This window comes from Suillus subaureus (assembly GCF_016647635.1).
Source record: "Suillus subaureus strain MN1 chromosome Unknown BJ212scaffold_77, whole genome shotgun sequence".
Classification (NCBI taxonomy): domain Eukaryota; kingdom Fungi; phylum Basidiomycota; class Agaricomycetes; order Boletales; family Suillaceae; genus Suillus; species Suillus subaureus.
In genome coordinates, this window is record NW_024538633.1 from 21,033 (window position 1) to 43,077 (window position 22,045).

Consider the following 22,045-nt stretch of genomic DNA (forward strand, 5'->3'; position numbering starts at 1 on the left):
TAGGTGAGTGCGAAGATATAACGATGAAATACTTGTACTAGAAAGGGTTTGAGTCGCACCGACCGAGCAAGCAGGAAAAAACACAAGATAGGTAGGTAACCACGCTGCAAACAAACACCAATGTTCGTACCCACAATTACCAAGGATATAAAGATGAAGTTTTAATCGCCCACGACCGTCACACTTTCATTCCAACTGCAGCGGAGGAGTATGGAGATGCAACTGGTGATTCCCCTCCTCGCCTTGATAGTGCTGGAGGGGTTGCCCCATTGGATGATGGGGATGACGAGTTTGATTGTATGCTGACGGATCGAGCAACGGTGGCGAAGGCAACGCCGTGTGGTTGGGATCGTGGGCTGCGTGATGTGTCTGATAAGGGTGAAGATGCGAAGCTTCCTCTGTTAATGGAAAGTATGGCCCCTGCTGCTGATGCCGATGATATGTCGTGCCGAAATTGTGGAGAAATTCGGCCTCCCCCGAGCGTCGCCGCGCCTGCGCTATACGCTGATGTTGGAGCTGCTGGAGCTGCTGGCGTCTGAGCTCCTGGGAGTAGTGAGTAGCTTGAGATGGGTGTTCTATCGACGAGTGTGAGGGATGATGCTGATGAGATGATTCCTGATGCGGTAGTCGGCCGTGAAGCCGTTCCTGTTGCACTGGGTAAAAATGATCGTATTCCTGTATCTGCATCTGGCTCGTTGCAGAGCTCCAGGACGGTGAGCCTTCGAGATTGAGGGCGTGATTCTGACCCGTACTCGTACTCTCCAGGCCCTGAAAGCCCGCTGCTGGGTTCTCGACGTGGGACATCATCGTCTGGTCCCGGGTATGGTCGTTTGCGAGGGTTGCTTGGTGGTGAATATGCGAAAGGCCCACTAGATGAGACTGACTCGGCGAGCGCTGGTGGGTGGAAGGAAAACGGTGAGTCATATGAACCCCCTGTTGGAGATGCTGGTTCTGAATCGTATGGGATGCTCCCGTAGGAGGATGTGAGGGATGGCGCTGCCATGTCGCCGCGTCCATAGACTGGAACGGATAATTCTGTGACCAATCCAGGCCCTCCAGCGTAAGCAGGTTTTGTGGAGAGGATTGATGCGGGAGCTGTACCTGGGCGATTGGCTGTTGTAGGTCTTCGGAAGGGTAAGGGAAGTACGTGTTGTGCTGACTGGGCGAATGATTGGGATGGTGGAGGGGGGATTGTCGCGGAGACGACGGCAGCGAGTGGCGGGAGCGTTCTAGCATGTGCGTCGGGACCCCCTGCAGTTGGTGGCCTGCTGCTGCTAGATCCGGGCCGACCATCCCGTGAGAGACTGTCCCTAGAGGGGAAACTGAAGTTGAATGTGTTGGTGGTGAAGGTCTGAAAGGACTGCGATTGCTGCTGCCAGGAAGTAGAGGATGCGGGGGGGACACGAAAGGACTGGCTGGAGTCACGAAAGGAATGGTTGTTTGTAGGTCGAGGATTACCAACACGATGATCCAAATCAGAATTCCAACCGTCACCGTAAATCATGTTGTCACCACCCTCGTAACCAGTGCTCGTACCGGGACGCTGGTGCATGGGGTGGAGAGAGGCAGACAAGTCCTCCTCCTTGACTTGATCGAGACCATGCATTGAATTATCTTGAGATCCTGAATGATTGCTTGAGGAGAGTACGGCAGCGGCATTAACGGAAGCTTGACCTCTCTTGCCTCTTGGCTGACCGGTTTTATTTGCGGCTGCCATAGAAGCATGAAGAGAGGTAAGTTCACGCATCATGCGCTCATTCTGCTCTTGCTTATCAGCGTGAACAGTCTGAGCATGCTGGCGTAGATTGTCGAGACGCGAAAATTGCTTGCTGCAATGGCAAGTAAAAGGGCGCTCGCCAGTATGTTTCCTGATAGGAAATTAAAGAGATCGAACGGGGGTATGTGCCTCGGTACCTACCTAATGTGCCTGGCAAGATGCTCACTTCTACTAAAAACCATACGACACTCGCCATAACCTCTGCATTGAAAAGTCTTTGCAGGAGCAGGACGATAGCGTTTATTAACACCCTGTATACCTGCTGAAGCAGATAAAATTGATGGATTGTTGGGAGCGACTAGAGCCATGTCGGCAGATGATGAACCTGTGGGAGAGAGTTCACTCTGGTCGTCGTAGTTATTATTTAATGATTGATTGAGATCGTGAATCTCTGAGGAGCGAGGAGAAATTGAAAGTGAAGCAGGTGAAAGTTTTGAATCGACTTGGGTGTCGACAGTTGAAGATTTTGAGTCCTCCATGAAGCGGGTTAGGAAAAGAGGAACAAACTTCTATAAAAAAGGTGCCTGATTGCAGACGCTGGAAAGAGTTAAGCCCAACACCTCAATTAAGGCACCGCAATCGTCGGACTTTTAACCTATCCGTTATTTTGGTTCAGGAACAGCCCCGCCGAGCCACGGCACCGTTTTGCACTGATAACACACGTCACGCCGTAAACGATGCCGTGTTTTAATCCGACCCCCCACACATACCTCTAGAGTATACATCCAAGATTATATTCTATATTATTCCCGGAAAAAAGTACACGCTTTTTCCCATCTTCCCTTTAACTCCTACTTTATGGCCAAGTCCAGACTGCATCAATCCGTGTCCGTTCCGAATATCACTGTGGCTGTGGCCCGCCCCCATCGATTGCCATCTTTTCGTTGCCAACCCTTATCCAAGCTCGCGTTTATAGGATTCACTCTTCCCCAGAAGAAAAAATGACAATCCAATTCTCGTGGGACAACCCGGCCTTTCCGGTCACTCTATTTTTCCGTCACTTCATCCACGGAATTTGAATTGGCATTTTTGTGTTCACTTGTCCGCATCAGTCCCGATGCGCTATCTGCGCTTTTCCATGTACCTGTCAGACAACGTCTGATCCGCTTCTTTCAAACACAATCTACTTACTCCGACATTCAAGGCGGATTGTATTAAGTACTCCGCACGGTCAATTGCAAGTAACATGACCAAATGATCCACGAGATAAACATGCGTCTGAGACCAGCCTAGAGCAACTCTCCATGCTATCACCGCGCACGAGGTCCTTTACATACACGTGTAGCATCAAATCACGAAATTTATTCATGGACATAGTGCTTTTCCTCTCACAATCCCGTCACGTCCCATACTCCTCCTACCGCCCATCAATCCAATAACATATTGATATAGACTCCCCATCATATAAGTAACATAACACAGCATAGCGCTGGCACACATTCCTTTGTCCGAATAAGTAATTAATCTTGCAAATTCTGAATCCCAAGCTCTGGCGCCGATAATTGCGGATAAGCAGGGAATTACCCACCCAAGACGGTCTAAGTAGGTTCCATGACGGTCTAGACTCTCGAAGCATCCGATAACACTGCCTGCTTGGTGCGACCAATGTACGTCGTACGCCTCGGGACAGCACAGCTACCCGCGCCCCGATCACCAAAAGTTCATTCCACATTCCGTTAGGCACATAGCCCAGGGCCCGCAAGGGGCACGGCAAATGCAAAGACTCTCGGAGACAACTCGAACAAAACCAACGATCGACGCTTACGAAAACAAAGTGCCTGGGCAATCAACCTTACGTACCCCACACCTCTTAACCCCCTCTCGAAATGGAAGTTCAGGACACGCAAGTAAAAAGTATTGTCGTGAGGAACAGCCTACTGATCATGATATCCCACTCCTCCAAACCATATTCTTACAACATCGGACGGAGGCCCCCGCTCGTTCGCCCATCATACCTTCCCCATCAATACTGTCAAAGCTTATCCAAGGCTAGCCCGGTCGTGTCGTAAATTTGCCAGAGACCCATCAAATAACTGTTCAAAAAATAACGAACTATGAACACAAACACCATACAGGCGTGACTATCCGCAAGAAAATGTCAAAACACACCCGAGTCCCGTTGGTCTAGCCCATGCTATGTATAGGGTTTATACCCACCAAGGCCAAGAAATTCCTTGGGAGCTGTACATAGCATCTCCCGCGACTAGCGTAATTCGAACGTACTAATCGTGACATCGGCGAATTCTTCCTTGCAGAGCGCGCGGGAGTAACGAAAGTATCGGATACGATACATACCCAGGTCGAGTTTAATTCTAAATATGTTTATGTTCCACGGACCGCTGATTGATTTTCACTGCGGGATGCAATTTTTGTATCTGTGATACATTGCGGCAGATCCTCCGCATCTCGGCCATCGTAATAGCCAGCTTATGCGATCAAGTGGCTGTACCAAGGTACGAGTCCTTGCTGAAGAACTGAGTAACACCGTTGACGGTCATGAGATGTTTGGTGTACGATATCGTCTCTGTAAGAGACCTTGCACCATCAGGGGCGCGTATGACGTTGTTGTAATCTAACACATAACACAGACCATGTATGGCACGGAAGGATCATTCTGGCGTTAAAAGAAGACATGATGTACCGCGCGGCCGAGTGTGGGATGGAAACTATCGTTGACGCGTCCGGGAACAACAAAGACTAATAGTATCTCCCTTGTCCTGCATCGATCCGTGAGATTGGGTACTAGGTGCTCAAAGACAGGGCATCGACACAATGTCGACAGAAGAGGGTGGGACGAACATACGGAAATTAAGAATTGACATACCGTCCCATCGCGCGAAGAGAAATGTATCCGACGCGAGTGGTTTTCTAGAAGCTTGAAATTTCCCTAGAGTAAGCAATGGGCTCCCTCGGTTTATGAAATTACGCTCTCCCTGATTACCTGAAAGTTAGGTTGATTTTGAAATTCGAAATAGCCAAGTGCAACTCTGATCCAGTGTCATCAAAAGGGTTGAGCGCGCGCCCATCTTCGTCAACGACCCGTTCACAGGCTGTCCTTCTAATGTTTCATCGTCACCTTTACTAGGTGACTGTCCCGGCTGAAAAAAATCCGCTCGAATTTTAAATCGTATGCTTGAATCCATCAGGTGTCACTTTTCCGCGCCACTGTAGCCTCATTAACTGCGTCCATTCATATTGGAGTGTCAAACAACACTGCCTCAGTGGCTGGTAGTCGCCATTGTCGTTATACGTTAGTTTCCGGGCGGTAACGGTGATGGTAGTGATTCGTTGCCTGAAAATCTTCAATCTGCCCTAGTATCAGGAACCGTTCCAAAGTCAGTAATGGGCCAGAAAGTCCGTCATCGAAACTTACTTTCATTACGCGCATCGATGTTATGGCACGTCTGCGGATTATTTGACGTTACTTAGAAGTCGATCACTCGGAGGTGGAGTATCAGCACTTTATCAACTGCGATTTGATAACTCACATAAAACTTTATGTCTTACAGGACGTGCTCGTTAATTTCCGTGTAGAAGTCCTCGCCTTCGCCTTCGAAAACAAAGAGGGGTCCTTTACTCCCGGCCTCACACCCATGCATCCAGCACACGGAACCTACTGTCCACAAATGCCAGCTGTGTCTGATACCACGGCGCCGGCACGAGTCGCATATGACAAACCTTGTCGGAGCATGAAAGAAATTTGCGGGTATAAACGGAAACCGCGTTGGCCTATGTCAATGTTGCGATGATGGCTTCCCACTGACAGATCATGTACAGGCCAATCTGCCAAGGAAAACTATCATTCTAATCACCTTCAAAGGGCTAGTCACGATGCATTGATGACTTACCACTGGTGTCGCCAAGAACATCAACTTTGCCAACGGAACGTTCAACGCTGTTCGACGTCGGTTATATGAGTATTACCGGTCCCGGCTGTCACAGAACGTTGGTCGAATCGCTCCAAGTCAAACACCGAAAGTTTTGAGACGAGCATTGATGAGCACGCAGAAAATCGTAGACAATATAGTCTAGTGTCGGCGCTAATGCGCCCTATTCAGGTTCGACGGAATTTCGCGCCAAACATATGCATCAAGATTGCGTAACTTGTAAATGATCCGCGGCACTAGTACATCTGTACGCCGTTCATCGCAAACGTTCAAGGCGTTCCCCGAGGCCCTGCCCCACACACAGGTCCAACCGATATCAAAACCAAGTAGCCGACTTTGCTCCGCTATTCGACGTTACCCACGGATCACGGCGAGTCTCGAATTTGTAAGTTGTTTCGGTAGGTCGGTCCATGTATCCCTGTCGGGATCATTGCTCGGTACTTACTCAATCTTGCAGCACGACATCGGCCTGGGTCGTGCATTATTAATTACCTCACTACTGGGATACTACATGACATTATGTCAACAACTTGCTCTGTGTAGTAGGTATATTTGTTGATATGGTACGCCTCAGTATCCTGCTATAGGCGTCAATGTCTGACGTTTGATTAACGGCACATAGATACAGGCTGTAAGCCCAGCTCAGCTGTTATGTGATGCATCAGTGAGCTCTTTCTTCTACCAATACGTATGCGCGGCCGGTGTTTAGGGGGTCAGGGCTGCCCAGCAACGCGGCGGCACCGCATGTGGCATGGCAGGTAATGGCAACTCATGGAGGTAATTATCATTTCAACAGAGAAATATTGGCGAACAACCTTTCGCGAGTTATCTATCTCCTTCATGCCCATCTTCGCAATCACTGCCAGCGATGCATGTGGTGAAAGGTAGGTGGCGTCAGGTGGCGTCTTACCCGTGTGCTCTGATGGAATCTCACAGGATGTCATGCGATTGGTTGGCCTAGACACCAGGAAATGGCCGTGATGGGAACACCACCTAAATCGTACCTTTAGATGGGCGACTAAAATGAATCATAGACTTGATATCGCAATATTCTGTTTACCCGATATTGATCCATATGATTCAACTGTTATGATTTCTCCGCTTGCTTTCTCGATTGCTCTACGCCTGAACATTCTGAACCATTGGGGTAAGAGCGAAGATATTTAATCTTACCGGAGCTAAGCCTGTCCAAATATAGCAGGGACCTTTGCTGCAACCAAGTTCCGGAATGCTTATAAACTGAAAACCAACTTCTCGCGATATGAGCAATAAGGCGGCACAATCAGAGAACTTGTGGACGGAAACACCCCTGGTCTATTCCAGCCATATTTCTGATATCATCGGATGTTCTGCCTACCTAAAGCTGGAGGTGCGATACAAGTTTGGACCATGTGTGACTCATCGAACAGGTATACCTACAGAATTTGCAACCTTCTCAATCATTCAAATATAGAGGGATATCGAAATTCGCACAACAATGCAAGGATAAACATGGCCCTTCGGTGCACCTGATGATCGCTTCGGGCGGAAATGCAGGTCTAGCTGCGGCAGTTGTAGCACGTGTTTTGGGAGTGAAATGCACAGTGTTCCTTCCTATCAATGTAAGTATTGACACGCAACAGGCTCTCCGAAAACAAGGCGCAGAGATTGTAACAACTGGGGAATTCTACTCCCAAACACTCGCTGCGCTTCGAGAAGCCGTGAAGAAAGACACAAATGCGTGAGTACAGACTCAGTCGTCACTTGCGTCAAGCCAACCGCATCTTAGTGTCCTAGTGCCCGCATATGATTCGCCTGTCCTCTGGGATGGTCATTCATCCATGGTGACCGAGATGCAGAGACAACTTCCCAGGCAGCCGGACGCCATATTCTGCAGTGTTGGTGGGGGAGGCCTTATCGGAGGTATCATGCAAGGCTGCAAGAACGTTGGGTGGGATGGAGGTATTTTAAATCCTAAACCGCTGCGTACATACCTCTGATTCGTGCCTAATACAAGTACCGGTCGTGGCACTTGAGACCATCGGCTCGAACTGCTTTTACAATGCCATCGCCATCAATACCCGGAACTTTACTTCTAAAGTCCCCATCGTACCTTCCGCTGAAGTAGAGGACAGTGCTCCGTATACTGTTGAAATCGTTGAAGAGCATAACATCGCAATCCCACACATGAAATCGCTGAAATCGAGAGCAGCCTCGCTAGGCGCATCCTCGCCAGCTCCTGGGGTAGTTAGAATGGCACTCGATCGCGCAGGAGGAATAAAATGCGCGTGCGTCCCAGACGAGATGGCTATGCGCACTGCAAGATTGTTTGGAGGTGAGTCCCTGTGCGACGCAAAACACCAGTTGAATAGTGCAATAATCATACTGCCAGACGATCACAAAATACTAACGGAGCTCGCTTGTTCGACAACTCTGACTCCTGGATATAATCGCGAATTTCTCTTGCGCATCCTCGGGCCAACATTCTCGGCACTTTCTCTAGAAGAGAGGAAAGAGAAATGCTTAGTTTTTGTGGTGTGCGGTGGAGTCAAAATTTCTTTTGAGGAGATGAGGGAATTTGAAGAGATTGTCGCTGCGGCGCAGGTGCAAAGCTACTGGCGCATGCACATCAACGGCGAAGAAACTCAGGTGTCTAAACAATGATACTGAAAGATAGATGGGAATATTGATACATTGATACAATACTGAAAGCCTAGACGAAGTAAATGCGTTTCGAAGGAAGTAAGGGAGACCTAACGACTACGCACGACTGACTTGTAAATGCCACTCATGGTAAGAACTTCAGGCGACACACCGCTACCCAGAACTACCACCATTTGAACCACCCTTTTGAACTCTGTGCAACTGCCTCTGATTGTGTTTGAAGCTCTTTCTCCCGCTCTATTCGTCGTGCGAGTTTATCCGCCTTGATCCTTGCCAGCTCTTCTCGGATGGCGGTTTGATCTGTTGGTATTTTCTACGTACGTTTTGAGTACAGGGATGAGCAGTACATTAATATTAAAAAACTTCACGCTGTACGTCCTTTCTGGAGGTGGGAATAGATGACCCTTATACTGGTCGTAAAAGTCAGCGACCAAGTCATCATAAACGAGACGACGACCCACAGGAAGGACGTGGTCATGGTACCAAGCAGGATCACCGAAATGTAACAAGGCCACGACCGGTACAAACAAGTACAGACCGAATTTGAAGACCTCAAGATTTGGACCACCCATGGTAGACGAGCCAACGCACAAAGCAATTCTCTGTCACTCGCAGTCACAGGGCATGAATGTGAAGAAACGATCACGTGATTATTATTCATTCATTGACGCGTTGCCGCTCTATGATACTCACTTGGTCACGTCTCCCATAGTCAAACCTTGAGGAAGGAAGCCACCCGTTCCTTCTTTTCCAAGCTCGTAAGTCGAAACGACCGATTTAAAGGCCTATTAATGTAATAGCTGAACTTAGATTGTCTTGATCTGCAGGCATTGCACAGATTAACATGGCGCAACGAGAGGACGAAAATGTGGCTCATAAGCGAGCAGTGCAACAGAGTCAGAAATCTCAAGGAACGTGCCCCAGCGCTCTGAGTCGGCCTTCTCGTCCGAGTAGTTCTGAGAACTCCGATATATGTACGATCCAAATCAGAATGCATATGTGCTCCGCTCATGCCACTTCCAGCCTCAGTCTGTACTGATGCGATATGCGACCCAACAAAGACCACAAAGTATAAACGCCAACTCACCCCGGATTCCGACCCCACAGACATACAGGTGAAACGCCCACGAGTCGATAAGCTTGCTCTTCGCAAGCATGAGCGGTTTTGGCTTGCGGACGGAAATGCTGTCATTGAACTTGACGGTATACGCTTCAGGGTGCATCAATCGTGGATCGCAAAACGTTCAAAACGGATTGCAGCCATACTCCCCGATAAAGACAAACAAGGCGGCAGACTTGAAGAGATTACACTCGATTTTTGCGGCCCGCTCAAAGCAATAGATTTAGAGGCACTACTTTTATTTTATGAAAACCCTGGGTGAGTATATACTGAAAATTTATCATTGTATTAGCCTGACGAGTGGGTTAGGGACTACCGCGATTACATTGAGACCCCCACGCTGATGTCCCTTATTCGCGCAGCAACGATGCTTGGCTTTGACTCCGATCGTGTATGGCTCGTGAGGGAGTTGGAAGCACTTTGGCCATTTAATCTTGGAGAGCTGTTCGTCAACCCGGAACCGCGCATCGATGCTCCAGAGGTGGCTGCCCTTGCAAGGACGTGCGACATTGATGCGTTGTTGAAACCTGCATTCTACGATATGGCACGAGTACCTGGATTCGGTCTGAACAGGCTGGATAAATCAGAGCAGATCAGCCGTGCGGATGTACTGCGCCTTGTCCGGATGAGAGAGTATCTGAGTGGCACGTGGACTCAGGTGGCTGCACACGAGGATCCTACCTTTGTGTGCCAAACTTTTGGGATGCGGTATGCAGCAAGGGACAAGGACCCGCAAGTCTGTCTGAAAGTGCTGAGGAGAAACCTGCACTTTGCTCTACCGCCTCCGCTAGTATGGTTAACAAATGCCTCTCTGCGACGGCACGATGCGAGGCGTGGGTTCGGCTTGTGCACCGCTCAGATATTTTCGCCCGGTATCGGTATGACCCACTGCGTGGACTGGCGGCGTTGACAAACATCGCGTGGACGGACGACTGGTGCAAAGATTGCCAGGAGAAACGGAAGGCGGATTGGCGTATAATGCAGAGGAGCATTTGGGAGAAGGTTGGTGAGTATTTGAGGGAAGATTTATAGGTGGATATTGCAGTGAGTTACATTACTCCCCGGGTTTCTTACTCCCCCGATGATTCAAAGTTTTGCTCGCATAACAACCATCCCCTGTCATTATGTCCCGCTAGAGTTGCACTGCAGTCGACCGACTCTGCACCAGGACACGGCGTCAGAATGGAAAGGATTTGGGACCAGTGTTCGATGGTGCAAATGCGGCTCAGGACTGTCTTTTGTACAGGTCCAGGAAGTTATTATCCAGTTTCATCAACCTCCATTTTGTCACTGCATTAGTCTCTCCGCTGTCGTTCGAACGACCCGTTCCCAGTGTTTCAAACTTCTTGGTACAGCAGTTAAACATTGAGCCGTCATTCACACCTTGAACCACTACGTTACCTGTGCTCTTTCAGCACCTCTTCCCATCGCACTAGCCATGCTATCGTTAGACGTACATCCTATGTGTATTGCTTTGCTAGTCTTTATGATTTGGATACTACAAGTGATATTATGTTTGAGACTTGCTGAGGTTGTTACAACGTCGCGCAGACTTCATCACCGTAGTTCGAGGATATGACGATGGTCAAGCATGTCATACCGATTGGTCATTCTTATTATTGGTAACTACAAGGTCACAACCACGAGACGCCAAGCTACCATCTCCTGATTCTTCCTCATACAAACAATTGAAAATCAACCATGTCGAGGCTTCTTTGGCGGAGGCGATGTTTCTTCTCCCGGTCTGGGCCTCTTCTGCTTCAGGAGGTTGGGGAGCGGACAAAGTTCTATACCACCAGCATGCTGTTGTGCACGATCGAGATATCCTGCAGCTTGTCTGTGCATATCTTTCAGAAGAGTGTCGTCAAGCGCTAGCAAGGGATAGTTTGCTTCCGCCTTTCGATAGGCATCTTGGAGAGTGCCTGCGAAATGAGGAATACAATCGCAAACACGACAACATGTCTCTGAAAGGACCTTGTCGCAGGTGGTTTGGAGTTCATCACCAAAGACGAAGAACTCCCAGCGTAGTTGGCCGACCGTACCAGGGAAGGCCAGCCAGAATTGTTCCCACTGAGCATGTACATTGAAGGGATGGTTGACGTCTGCCGCGTCCGTGTCCGTGTGATAAAAGAAGATCCAGGTAAAAGCCCACCATACGGATTCAATGTCGTGCAGGAAATTCATGCGAAATGGAGGACCGAGCGGGAGGCTTGTATCATGAGGATCTCTACCAAGTGGTCGGAGGTTAGAAGTTGTTGGGCGGAAAAGGTACTTCTCTCTTTCTACTTCTACCGCCATGAAATGTATTGTTCCCTAGCGACAAGTTAATAGCGAAAGAGATTGTCTTCAAAAGGTCTTACCGTTCGAACATCGTGGGAAATATTTGAATCTATCTTTTTCGCGTACTCGAAGTCACCCAATTTCCCGATACTCCCGTTGTTATCGACGACCCAAATTACGTTCCCGACGCTGAAATCGCGATGAACCCAGCCTGCTTTGTGCATATAATACAGGGCTAAGGCTGAATGAGCGACTGAGGGAAGGAGAGTGACAGTGGTTTGCTCACCCTTAAGTCCGCCGGACAAGCAACTCAGGTTGTCGGCCAAAGAGGTGACATCCTTAACAGCGACTCCAACATCATGGAAGACAGTGCGAGTATGAACCCTGCGTGGGATGCCAGTGTCACTTCGCGCAATACTACCCAATTGTGTGGGAAGAAAGGCAGACAGTCGACCAGAGTCGGGTACGTTGCCTGTGCTAGGTAAATGTGGTCTCGCGAAAAGGATGGGGTTGAGATTGAAGGACACCCACTCCCAGGTACAATTATGCTCTTCTCCAACCAGCGGGTCCAACGTCTCGTCTGGGGTATCGTCGATTGTGACATCCTTCCAGAGCCGGACTCCAACGAAGTGCCTCTTAGCATCCGCCAACTCCTCTGCTTGCAGCTTCTCCGCACAGGAAGCCAAGATATTTTCTAGGATCTCGCCGTCTGATTGACGTTCAACTTCTCTCCATGAATCTTTGATGGCAACCTTCTTTCCCTTGGCGTCCGTGGCTTCGTATACGCGAGTTCCACGCCCAACCATAAAGTCTGCGCCATAGGTTGCAAGTTCACGTGTCGTGGTGAACACTTCATTCCCAATAGTGAATTTATATTGGATTTCCTTTCCATCACGTACCCGCTCAACAGTGGGGTCCCATCCGAGCTCTTTCATAGTAGAAGACGCAGATCCAAGAACGTAAAAGAGAGAGATAACACCATCAATGTTCTAAATGTACCATGCTTGTTAGTACCCTGACACGCGGCGCGATACATTTATGTACCTCGAAGAAGTTGATAGGTTCTGTAACTGCAAGGAACGCACGATTGCTGAGCCACAGTCTCAATTGCGTGTCCTCGATTGTGATACCAAATGTAAACCGACGACAGGGATCCTCCCGCATGATACTGTGAAGGCTCCAGATTATCTTTTGTTCGTCCTAGAGCAGGCTTCGTGAGCAGACGCTGACAAGATCTACAATAACTTACGTCTCGGAGACTCAGTATTCCGTTTCTTCTTGAACTCGAATGGCACAGCGATGTCAAACCAATGCATCTTGGGCTCAGTTTTTTTATCGCTAAGTACAAGGTATCCATCAGGCCTGGAAGTATTGTTGCGCTGCGAGAGGGGTGTTCCTTTGGGTTCGCTAGGAAGGATACTCCGCAATCCGGGACTTCGGCCAAAATTTCAGAGATGATGAGACCGAGGGGCTGAAACATATTTTCTTCGGGCCCTTTCGATTTGGCAGGCGGGGTAAAGTCCGTCCATCGCAGGCCACTCTCGTCATCGGTGAGGATCTTGCTCTCTTTATTAGTCAAGCTGTTGCGTATTCGCTGCAGATCCTGCTGAGAGGGCATGGCACCGACACATTTCACTAGGCAATCGAATGGAACCTGTAGATAGCTTCCCAAATCAGCGAGAACGGCAATGCGGCCTAGTTTCAGATCCCCCGTGCGATAATCAGTTTGTGAGATATGATGAGTGAATGGAACTACATCTGGCGGTAGTATTTGTGACCTCTGAGATCGTGGTGTATGAGGGGTGGCCATTGTGATTCAATAAGGCAAGTAAGGATAAGTTCGTTTGGGGAAATGAAACTGTTATTATACCACAAGAAGAGGACTGTTGCTGCAGCATCATATGTAGAGCTTAAATCCTTGCCAGTAAATGGACTCGCAAGTGTGGCTATGTACCACCACGGGCGATGATCGACATTGAGAGTGCGGCCATGAAACTCCGACTGAATTGAGCCGAACGGCTGACACGCCCCCAGAGTGGGACCCATACAAAACCCTTGGAGCCCCCAGAGTGTCCATTAGCCTGACTTTCTGTTGGGCTTTGGAGGACACGAATAACATGGTCAAATGGGCACGTACCAAACATCTGTGTGGTGTCTCATGTCCCCTGGTATGGTCTTGCTTCAAGTTGTTGGAGCCGCCCCAGGCTGAATGGCCTCCTATCATAGGATGGACTATTTATGATAACCGCGTTGTCTTGAACTGCACTGTTTTTGTCGTGACGGCTTCCCCATCAAGTATTCCTGACCGTCTTACCATCACATCCACCGCTATGAGTGTATTCAATGGTGAAGACACTGTAAATAGTTGAACCCCATGGGATCGCGAGACGCGAGTTATTTCAACTAATCAAGCTCAAAGACTATTATTTCCAAGTGCCGAGTCGATATCTGATGGCGTCACAGTGAGTAATGGGAACCTTCACTTGTGCTACTTGCTCAACCTTGGATAGTGGCTCGTGAATGATCCTCCTCAATCGTAAGTATTTTAATGCCAGCGTTACCACTGATCGGCAGAACTCTTTTTTGGGTTCTGGCGGACGTATTCCTCATTGGACACTGCCATAGATGAGATGGGGAAATCTACGCTTCCCGCTCTCTGTTGGATATTTTTTTGCCCAAGTAGATGCAGATCATTGGAAGAACTATGCTTTGATGAACCAATGGGTCTTGCGCAGCGCCTTTCCCTCTTTGACGACAAAATACTCTTATGACTGGGAAGATCGCGCATATACTGACCGAGCCGGCGCCATGCATGGCCATCACTTCTTGAGCATCGGATGAACAGCACCAGACCCATCCGCTTTGCCTGGGAGTGTGCATTGGTGGAGTACGATTCGCGCGAACGTTATCCGCATTTTCTGGCTGGACCCGAATGTAATGAGCATGGACAAGCTTTCTTGAGCAGAGCAATTCGCCCTCGCAGCGAGAACCGTGGTTTGTGCTGGTTTTTATCTACAAGGAAGGACTCCGGGAGAATGTGAGTCATCACTTCTTTTCCTTTGATTATCTCTTCTTATAGCTCTATCATCTTAATCTTCAGATCTATAGCTCACACCAGCACCGTCTACTTCGTTCCTCGCGCCTCTGGACTGTTACGAATTGAGTTTGCAAGAGGGAGAACACACCCTAGGTGCGCCCACTTCATTTGTCCAATAGCCTCTATCTTGTATATATTCATACTACTGATACTAAATGTTCTCTGCACCTCTATTCGTGCTTTACAGCCCCGCGACAACTTCTGCGACAGTCATACTCACTTGCGCGGGAATCGAATATCATAATGGAGAAAAAAGCCGGTCCCTAGTGGACCGCCCTCGTGCGGTTCCAGCAGGAGAGATCTTGTCTCGCGGGCTACGTATGATCCTTGCACCCGCGGGAGAACAATTTCGGAGTCTTCGCAAGTTGCGTTGATATCTTCTTTGCCGAACTGTTTTACTGAAGTTGTTTCACCCAGAGCAGCACACTCGTCTTCAAGTGAAGGCTGCAGAATCCTATGTGCTTATCCAGATTGGCGCCACCCGTGATGGTATCCTTGACATCCTTGATAACCCTCAAGGACACCAGGCACCTGCGAACTCGTGTGTGGCACTTCGTGACTTGTTCTATAACCACTCGACACATCCAATACAAGCTACGCTGCCTCTGCCATCTTGCGTGTCACATATGGGAAGTTCATGCCTACCGCCACGAATGAAATCATCATCATTCACAAAATGCTCATGCGACCTGGGGCGCCCCTGATAGAACGCTACCCAATCCTAAAATACGTCCCAGGATACACAACCGAGTTGTAGGAATGGAGAAGAGAAGAGAGTCAGGTCTTTCATGACCAACTCGATCATGTTTCAAGAGAATTGGTTAGTTCCTTCAACTTCGTTCTTAAACGTCACCTGACTCCCAGTTGCGTGTAGGCGACTGGCAGAGTGCAGTACATGCTTGAGAACCAGTCCTTACACGAGCTCGCACGAAAAATGGCTCATCTCTCTGGATCACTCTATGACGCCGGTTCAGACACGACCACTGTGGCGATCATGTATGTCGTTATGGCTTCCGCATATTATCCCAATGCGCAGGAGAGAACGTGCAAGAGCACCTGGATATCGTCGTTGGTCGCGACAGAGGTATGAGAACGCGCATCTGAGTAAACTAATCTCAACTTGGTCGTTACAGCTTCCACGCTCGCCCACGACAACTCACTCCAGCAGATAGAGGCGTCCATGCTGGAGTGTCTTGGTTGGAGGCCTGTAACAACTCTTGGATCTGCTTACTGTGCTTCGGCCGATATCGTTTATGTACGTATCGTCTTTGGCAACTATTGGTATAAAATAATATGGATTCTAGTCAAATGAATGTGCTGATCACCCTCTAAACAGGGCAAGCTCACGCCATCTGAGCGTCTATCCTAACCCTGACAAGTGGATGCAATCGCCAATTTCGCTTGCGCATCCTCGGGCCAACATTACTTTCTCCAGAAGAGAGGAAAGAGAAATGCCTCGTTTTTGTCGTGTGCGGTGGAGTCAAAATTTCTTTCAAAGATATGAGGGAATTTGAAGAGATTGTCGCTGCAGCGAAGAAGCTCAGGCGCCTAAGCAATGATACTGGGAGATAGAAGGGAATATTGATACGTTGACACAATACTGAGAGCCTAGACGAAGTAAATGCATTTCGAAGGAAGTAAGGAGACCTCACAACTACGCACGACTGACTTGTAAATGAGAACTTCAGGCGACACACCGCTACCCAGAACTGCCACCATTTGAACCACTCTTTTGAACTCTGTGCAACTGCCTCCGAGTCCGACTGTGTTTGAAGCTCTTTATTCCCGCTTCATTCGTCGTGCAAGTTTATCCGCCTAAGCAGTGACCCAGTACTTGCATGGCAGTCAATCACGTGACTTTTATTTATTCATTGACGCGTTGCCAACTTCCACTTATCACGTCTACCATAGTCAGACCTCGAGGAAGGAAGACAGCCGTTTTTTTCTTTTCAAAGCTCGTAAGTAGAAACTATCTTAGATTCTCCTGACTCAAGGGCGTTGGCTACAGATTAACATGGCGCAACGAGAGGATGAAGATGTGATTCATAAGCGAGCGGTCCAGCAGAGCGCCCTGCGTTGGTCTCCCCGTCCGAGTACTCCTGAGAACTTTGGCATGGGTAAGATTTAAATCATAATGCAAACCAGAATGTATATGCACTCCGCTCACGCGATTTCTAGACTCAGTCTTCACTGCTGTGATATGCGACCCAACAAAGACCAATTAGAGACTACCGCAGTTACATCGAGACCCCCACGCTGATGTCTCCTATTCGCGCAGCGACGATGCTTGGCTTTGGCTCCGATCGTGTATGGCTCGTGAGGAAGTTGGAAGCATTTTGGCCATCCAATCTTGGAGGGCTGTTCGTCAACCCAGAACCGCGTATCGATGCTCCAGAGGTGGCTGCCCTTGCAAGGACGTGCAACATTGATGCGTTGTTGAAACCTGCATTCTACGACATGGCAAGAGCACCTGTATTCAGTCTGGACAGGCTGGACAAGTCAGAACAGTCAGCCGTGCGGATGTATTGCGCCTTGTCCAGATGAGAGAGTATCTGAGTGGCATGTGGTCTCAGGTGGCTGCACACGAGGATCCTACATTTATTTGCCAAAACTTTCGGGATGCACCATCCAGCAATGGAGAAGGACCTGCAGGTCTATTGGAAGATGCCGACGAGAATTCTGCACTTTGCCCTATCGCCTCCGCTAGTATGGTTAACAAGTGCCTCTCTGCGACAGCACGATGCGAGGCGTGGGTTTGGCTTGTGCACCACTCAGACATTTTCGCCCGGTATCGGTATGACCCATTACGCGGACTAACAGCGTTGACAAACATCGCGTGGACAGACGACTGGTGCAAGGATCGCAAGAAGAAAAGGAAGGGTGATTGGCACAAAATGCAGGGAAGAGTCTGGGAGACGGTTGGCGAATACATGAGGGAAGACTCACGAGTGGGTGCTGCAGTAAGTAACCTTGCTTGCTAAGTGTCCTGCACTCCCCATGATTCAAAATTTCACTCAGATAAGAAGCATTCCCCGCCGTTTGTCTTGCTAGAGTTGCGCTGCAGTCCACCAACTCTGTACTGGAACACATCAGAATAGAAAGGATTTAGGACCAGTGTTCATTTGTGTAAAGGCAGGCCAGGACTGTCTGTTGTACAGGTCCAGGAAGTGAGTATACAGTTTCATTAGGCTTCGTTGTCGTTCACACTGGCATGACCTGAATTCGTCCCCAGCGTTTCAAACTTTTTGGTACAGCCCAGTTGATATTGATCCATCATTCAATATTCGCGCATCGAACCACTTACGTTACTTGTGCTCTTTCAGCACCCCCTTGCATCACACTAGCCATGCTACTGTTAGATGTAAGTACTATATGTATTGCTTCGCTTGGGTGATCTAGCTACTCCAGGCGGGTTTTCCAGACTCGGAGCATCTGGGCTCTACTCACTGGTGTATGTTGCTAGTTAAATTAAACTTCGTGAACATCGGTGCACGCAGAGATCACTCCTGAAACGATTACGTGACTTATATAAAATTACGCGTTGAACATTTTTGGTAGAACTAGTATTCTTCATTCTCTTTTTCAAGGGTGTATGGTTGCTTAACCATCCTTTCCAGACCTACAGGACAATCAGGGCCGCAGAATGAATATGGCGCTGCAACCAGGGGATGAGGATGTATATGAAGATGTATACGAAGTCCAGCAGAAGCCTCGAGGAATGCGTCCCAGCATCGATAGGGTTCCATGTCCGAGAAGGTCCGGAGCAGGTAAGACTTGATAATCCTCCTGCATGATATGTGCCTCGCTCATACGACGTCCAGCCTTGGTCCCCGCCGCTTCATGCGACCCAGTAAAGAGCATAGGGTGCAAGCGCCAGCTTACCCCGGAGCCTGAACCCAGAAACCAAACGGCTAAACGCGCACGAGCCGGTAACCGTGCTGCTCGCAAGCATGAGCGGTTTTGGCTCGCAGACGGAAATACCATCATCGAACTCGATGGTATACGCTTCAGGGTGCATCAATCATGGCTCGCACGGCATTCAGAACACCTGGCAAGCATACTCCTCGAGACAGGACATGAAGGCAAACCTGAAGATAGAATAATTGAATTTAAAAGAAGTGAATTGCGACTCATCCTCAATCCAGTAGATTTTGAGGCGCTGCTCTTGCTTTATGAAAATCCAGGGTAAGTATCTACTCATATCTGGATCTTGTTTTGGCTGGCTAACAAGTAGGTTAGGAATTACCGCAATGCCATTGAGCCTCCCATACTAATGTCCCTCATCCGTGCAACGACGTTGCTTGGTTTTGACTCTGACCGTGTATGGCTCGTGAAGGAGTTGGAAGCGCTCTGGCCCTCTAACCTAGAAGAGCTGGTTGCTAACCCAGAACCGCACCTCAATGCTCCGGAGGTAGCTGTCCTCGCACGGATGTGCAACATTGATGGGTTGTTGAAGCCTGCATTCTACGATATGGCAAGGATGCCTGGGTTCGGTCTGGACAAGTTTGAGGAATCAGAGCAAATTGGCCGTGTGGATATGTTGCGTCTTATACGGATAAGAGAGTATCTGAGTGACATGTGGGTTCGGGCAGCTGCGCACGAGGATCCTGCCTTCGTTTGCCAAAACCTCTGTGATGCGCCATCCAGTGATGGTGAAGGAACCTCGACTCCTAACCAAGTTGACGAGAAGCCTGCACTCAACTCTAATACCTCTGCTAGTGTGGCTAGCACATGCCTCTTGGTCACCGCAAGACGCGAGGCGTGGGTCCGGCTGGTGTACGACTCAGGGATTTTCACACTGTATCGGTACGACTCATTGCGCGGACTAGCAGCGTTAATAAACATCGAGTGGACGGACGACTGGTGCAAAGATTGTCAGGAGAAACAGAAGGCGGATTGGCATGTAATGCAGATGAGCATTTGGGAGAAGGTTGGCGAGTATTTGAGGGAAGATTGATGGGTGGATATCGCAGTGAGTTACCTTGCTCCCCGGATTTCTTGCTCCCCCGATGATTTGATTATTCAAGATTCACTAGCATAAGAAGCATCCCCCGCCATTATGTCTCGCTAGAGTCGCGTTGGCACTGACTCTGTACGTCAGAGTAAAAAGAGGTTTTGGACGAATGTTCAATTTCACCACCGATTCTACTGGTCTACGGTGTTGGGCTGCTTACTAATAAGCTCGGGATATTCTGAATCCCCCTATCATAAATGTCTTGCCTTAATCGTGTCTTACCCTACATAGTAGAGATCGCAACTCACACATTTACCTTGACGACAGCATGACCGATGCGAACAAACCCCCGAATCCAGAGATTGTCCATGTCCATGTCACTCATCCAGACCGTGACAATCTTTTCCGCATCGCGGCAACTCCCAGTGATTTGATCAAAAAGAATGTGAAGACTTTCGGCGTACAATGTACACAGTGTCAAAAAACATTGGATAAACTTTTGAAATGCTCAAAGGTGCTGGCGGCTGATATATCTAAACATATCACAAGCACTCATCACATGTTTTTGCAGTGCAAGGGCGTCTGGTATTGCTCAAAAGAGGTAAGATGTGCGAATTGGACAAAACAGAGGAGCTGACGTTACCACTTATGCATCTTTTTGTGATAGTGCCAAAAGAAACATTGGTGAGCGTTCTGTTCACGATAAACACACAGAAACCTCAGTCCAGACCCGGACTCGTACTCCATGATAGGCCCGCTCACAAATCGGCATGTCACGACGTTGAACGCTCCTCAGGAGCCCTCAAATTCGTACGAGTGTTCTGCGCAAACATAACGCTCATGATGTTCCTCAAAGTTGCTATCATTTATGACTGTGGTTTGCTCGACAATCCTCGGCTCGGGTTTGATGTGCCTTTCATGGCCCGTGTTGACATCGCCGTTGAGCCAACTAATATTCTCGATTTTGCGGGACTATATCTCAATAACGGGCCCATTGCGGAGAAGCTTAAAGGAATGGTGCAAGTCAACGCCGTCTCTGCGTGGGATCCAAAAACGCATCCTCCCCTCACGCCAACGCGGCTGCGCTTATGGCGCGAGGCTCGAGCACAATCTATCGCAGCAGGTTACGGCAAAGATCCTGTTGGACTCATCGAGTTCCTCAATTATACAGAAAACTCTACCACCGCTGCGTTTCATATTGCCAGCTCTATCCTTGACATCGCGAGGAGACGGGAGCCCTTCTTATGCTCTTCTGCCATCATGGGCAATCAATTTGAGAAGCCCATGGACTCTGCGACATGTATAGAGTGGGTTCTTTGACCCTATATTGTGACAAATACGGCCCCTTACAATCACCTTGCATAGGTATATCAATTTGCATATTCGAGCTGATGAGCAGAATCAGTTGCTTTTACGGACTGAGATGACAGAGCAAGACAAGGAAGTTATTCGCGCCTCAGGTCGCAACGAGGACTCGCTTCCCGTTTCTCTTCTCAATTTCAAGATGCAAAGAGAACTCCTCTATGCTAACATAGTGAAATTGAGACGCTAGCCAATTACATCCTCAAGTGTGCGTTTTCGCTTTTCAGAGTGCTGAACTCTTTCCGATTATTGCATGTAGACAGCAAACGACTGAATGTGTTCTCGTATAAACAAGGTTGGATTGACTGAATGTTTGCAAATCGTGTTATCATTTGCGTTGTGTGCTTGTAAATTTGGATCTACTAATTAGTTCATACGTCACTTCTAGTGTTACATCTACTGTATCATCAAGTATACTTCCTGAGTAAAAGAAATCGTGTTATAACTGAGTCAAGACTGTCGTCCGCTTAAACTGAAAGGCAGTGATGCTGAAAACTTGTGTTTCAGCAATGATCATGCATCTTGAGGCACGCCCAATCATTTCAAATATTAACAATTTGACCCTCAATTTGAACGCGATCTGTCACAGACTCTATGTCTCAGGTGTCGCGAGGGACTCGATCGAAGTACTTGGCAAGATTGAAGAGCTGAAAAATTCGCCCCCCGGATGTCTTGTTGGCTTAGTCACATGAGACTGACGCTGGCTAAATTAACAGGTGTAAATTTACACCCCTCTATTTGACCGTACACTACTTAGCACACAGCGCTCATCAACTTGAACGTTTCAACATCGACGGGCGCTCAAATCAGTTCTTATCTACCAATGGCTGAGACTATCTGCCCATCTCACCTTCAAGTTGTGAAGAAGGGGGACCGAGAACTAAAGTTCAAAGCCGCAGGGTTACTCTCTCTTTTGAAGAACTCC

General features: G+C 48.6%; 8 protein-coding genes across 8 annotated transcripts; 5 read left to right on the forward strand and 3 right to left on the reverse strand.

Annotated features, from left to right (window-relative positions):
• Window positions 1-178: 178 nt before the first annotated feature.
• BJ212DRAFT_1285736 (uncharacterized protein) lies at window positions 179-2,085 on the reverse strand (the record flags this gene model as incomplete). The annotated part of the gene is made up of 2 exons (XM_041331905.1): window positions 179-1,868; window positions 1,919-2,085. 2 exons carry the CDS (start codon window positions 2,083-2,085, stop codon window positions 179-181), a joined length of 1,857 nt encoding a protein of 618 aa, XP_041186305.1.
• Window positions 2,086-6,925: 4,840 nt separating this feature from the next.
• BJ212DRAFT_1285713 (tryptophan synthase beta subunit-like PLP-dependent enzyme) lies at window positions 6,926-8,307 on the forward strand (the record flags this gene model as incomplete). The annotated part of the gene is made up of 5 exons (XM_041331904.1): window positions 6,926-7,033; window positions 7,086-7,384; window positions 7,433-7,605; window positions 7,661-7,978; window positions 8,036-8,307. 5 exons carry the CDS (start codon window positions 6,926-6,928, stop codon window positions 8,305-8,307), a joined length of 1,170 nt encoding a protein of 389 aa, XP_041186306.1.
• A 163-nt stretch (window positions 8,308-8,470) lies between these two features.
• BJ212DRAFT_1285737 (uncharacterized protein) lies at window positions 8,471-8,879 on the reverse strand (the record flags this gene model as incomplete). Its single annotated transcript, XM_041331906.1, has 3 exons — window positions 8,471-8,620; window positions 8,676-8,717; window positions 8,769-8,879. The coding sequence occupies 3 exons, from the start codon at window positions 8,877-8,879 to the stop codon at window positions 8,471-8,473; spliced, it is 303 nt and encodes a 100-aa protein (XP_041186307.1).
• Window positions 8,880-9,711: 832 nt separating this feature from the next.
• Window positions 9,712-10,422, forward strand: BJ212DRAFT_998147 (uncharacterized protein). The gene has a single exon (XM_041344546.1). It carries the CDS (start codon window positions 9,771-9,773, stop codon window positions 10,335-10,337), a length of 567 nt encoding a protein of 188 aa, XP_041186308.1. The 5' UTR covers window positions 9,712-9,770; the 3' UTR covers window positions 10,338-10,422.
• Window positions 10,423-10,970: 548 nt separating this feature from the next.
• Window positions 10,971-13,674, reverse strand: BJ212DRAFT_997875 (uncharacterized protein). Its single transcript, XM_041344545.1, has 5 exons — window positions 12,957-13,674; window positions 12,752-12,907; window positions 11,994-12,696; window positions 11,788-11,942; window positions 10,971-11,740 (listed from the first exon to the last, which is right to left on the reverse strand). Exons 1-5 carry the CDS (start codon window positions 13,515-13,517, stop codon window positions 11,123-11,125), a joined length of 2,193 nt encoding a protein of 730 aa, XP_041186309.1. The 5' UTR covers window positions 13,518-13,674; the 3' UTR covers window positions 10,971-11,122.
• Window positions 13,675-14,959: 1,285 nt separating this feature from the next.
• BJ212DRAFT_1487316 (uncharacterized protein) lies at window positions 14,960-15,976 on the forward strand (the record flags this gene model as incomplete). Its single annotated transcript, XM_041341267.1, has 6 exons — window positions 14,960-15,173; window positions 15,222-15,345; window positions 15,399-15,557; window positions 15,618-15,624; window positions 15,679-15,888; window positions 15,938-15,976. The coding sequence occupies 6 exons, from the start codon at window positions 14,960-14,962 to the stop codon at window positions 15,974-15,976; spliced, it is 753 nt and encodes a 250-aa protein (XP_041186310.1).
• A 2,208-nt stretch (window positions 15,977-18,184) lies between these two features.
• BJ212DRAFT_998384 (uncharacterized protein) lies at window positions 18,185-19,951 on the forward strand. Its single transcript, XM_041344547.1, has 4 exons — window positions 18,185-18,571; window positions 18,626-18,989; window positions 19,044-19,776; window positions 19,832-19,951. Exons 1-3 carry the CDS (start codon window positions 18,448-18,450, stop codon window positions 19,759-19,761), a joined length of 1,206 nt encoding a protein of 401 aa, XP_041186311.1. The 5' UTR covers window positions 18,185-18,447; the 3' UTR covers window positions 19,762-19,776; window positions 19,832-19,951.
• On the forward strand, window positions 19,952-21,570 carry BJ212DRAFT_998556 (uncharacterized protein). Its single transcript, XM_041344548.1, has 5 exons — window positions 19,952-20,272; window positions 20,330-20,359; window positions 20,426-20,442; window positions 20,511-21,065; window positions 21,124-21,570. Exons 1-5 carry the CDS (start codon window positions 20,087-20,089, stop codon window positions 21,308-21,310), a joined length of 975 nt encoding a protein of 324 aa, XP_041186312.1. The 5' UTR covers window positions 19,952-20,086; the 3' UTR covers window positions 21,311-21,570.
• The last annotated feature ends 475 nt before the right edge of the window (window positions 21,571-22,045 follow it).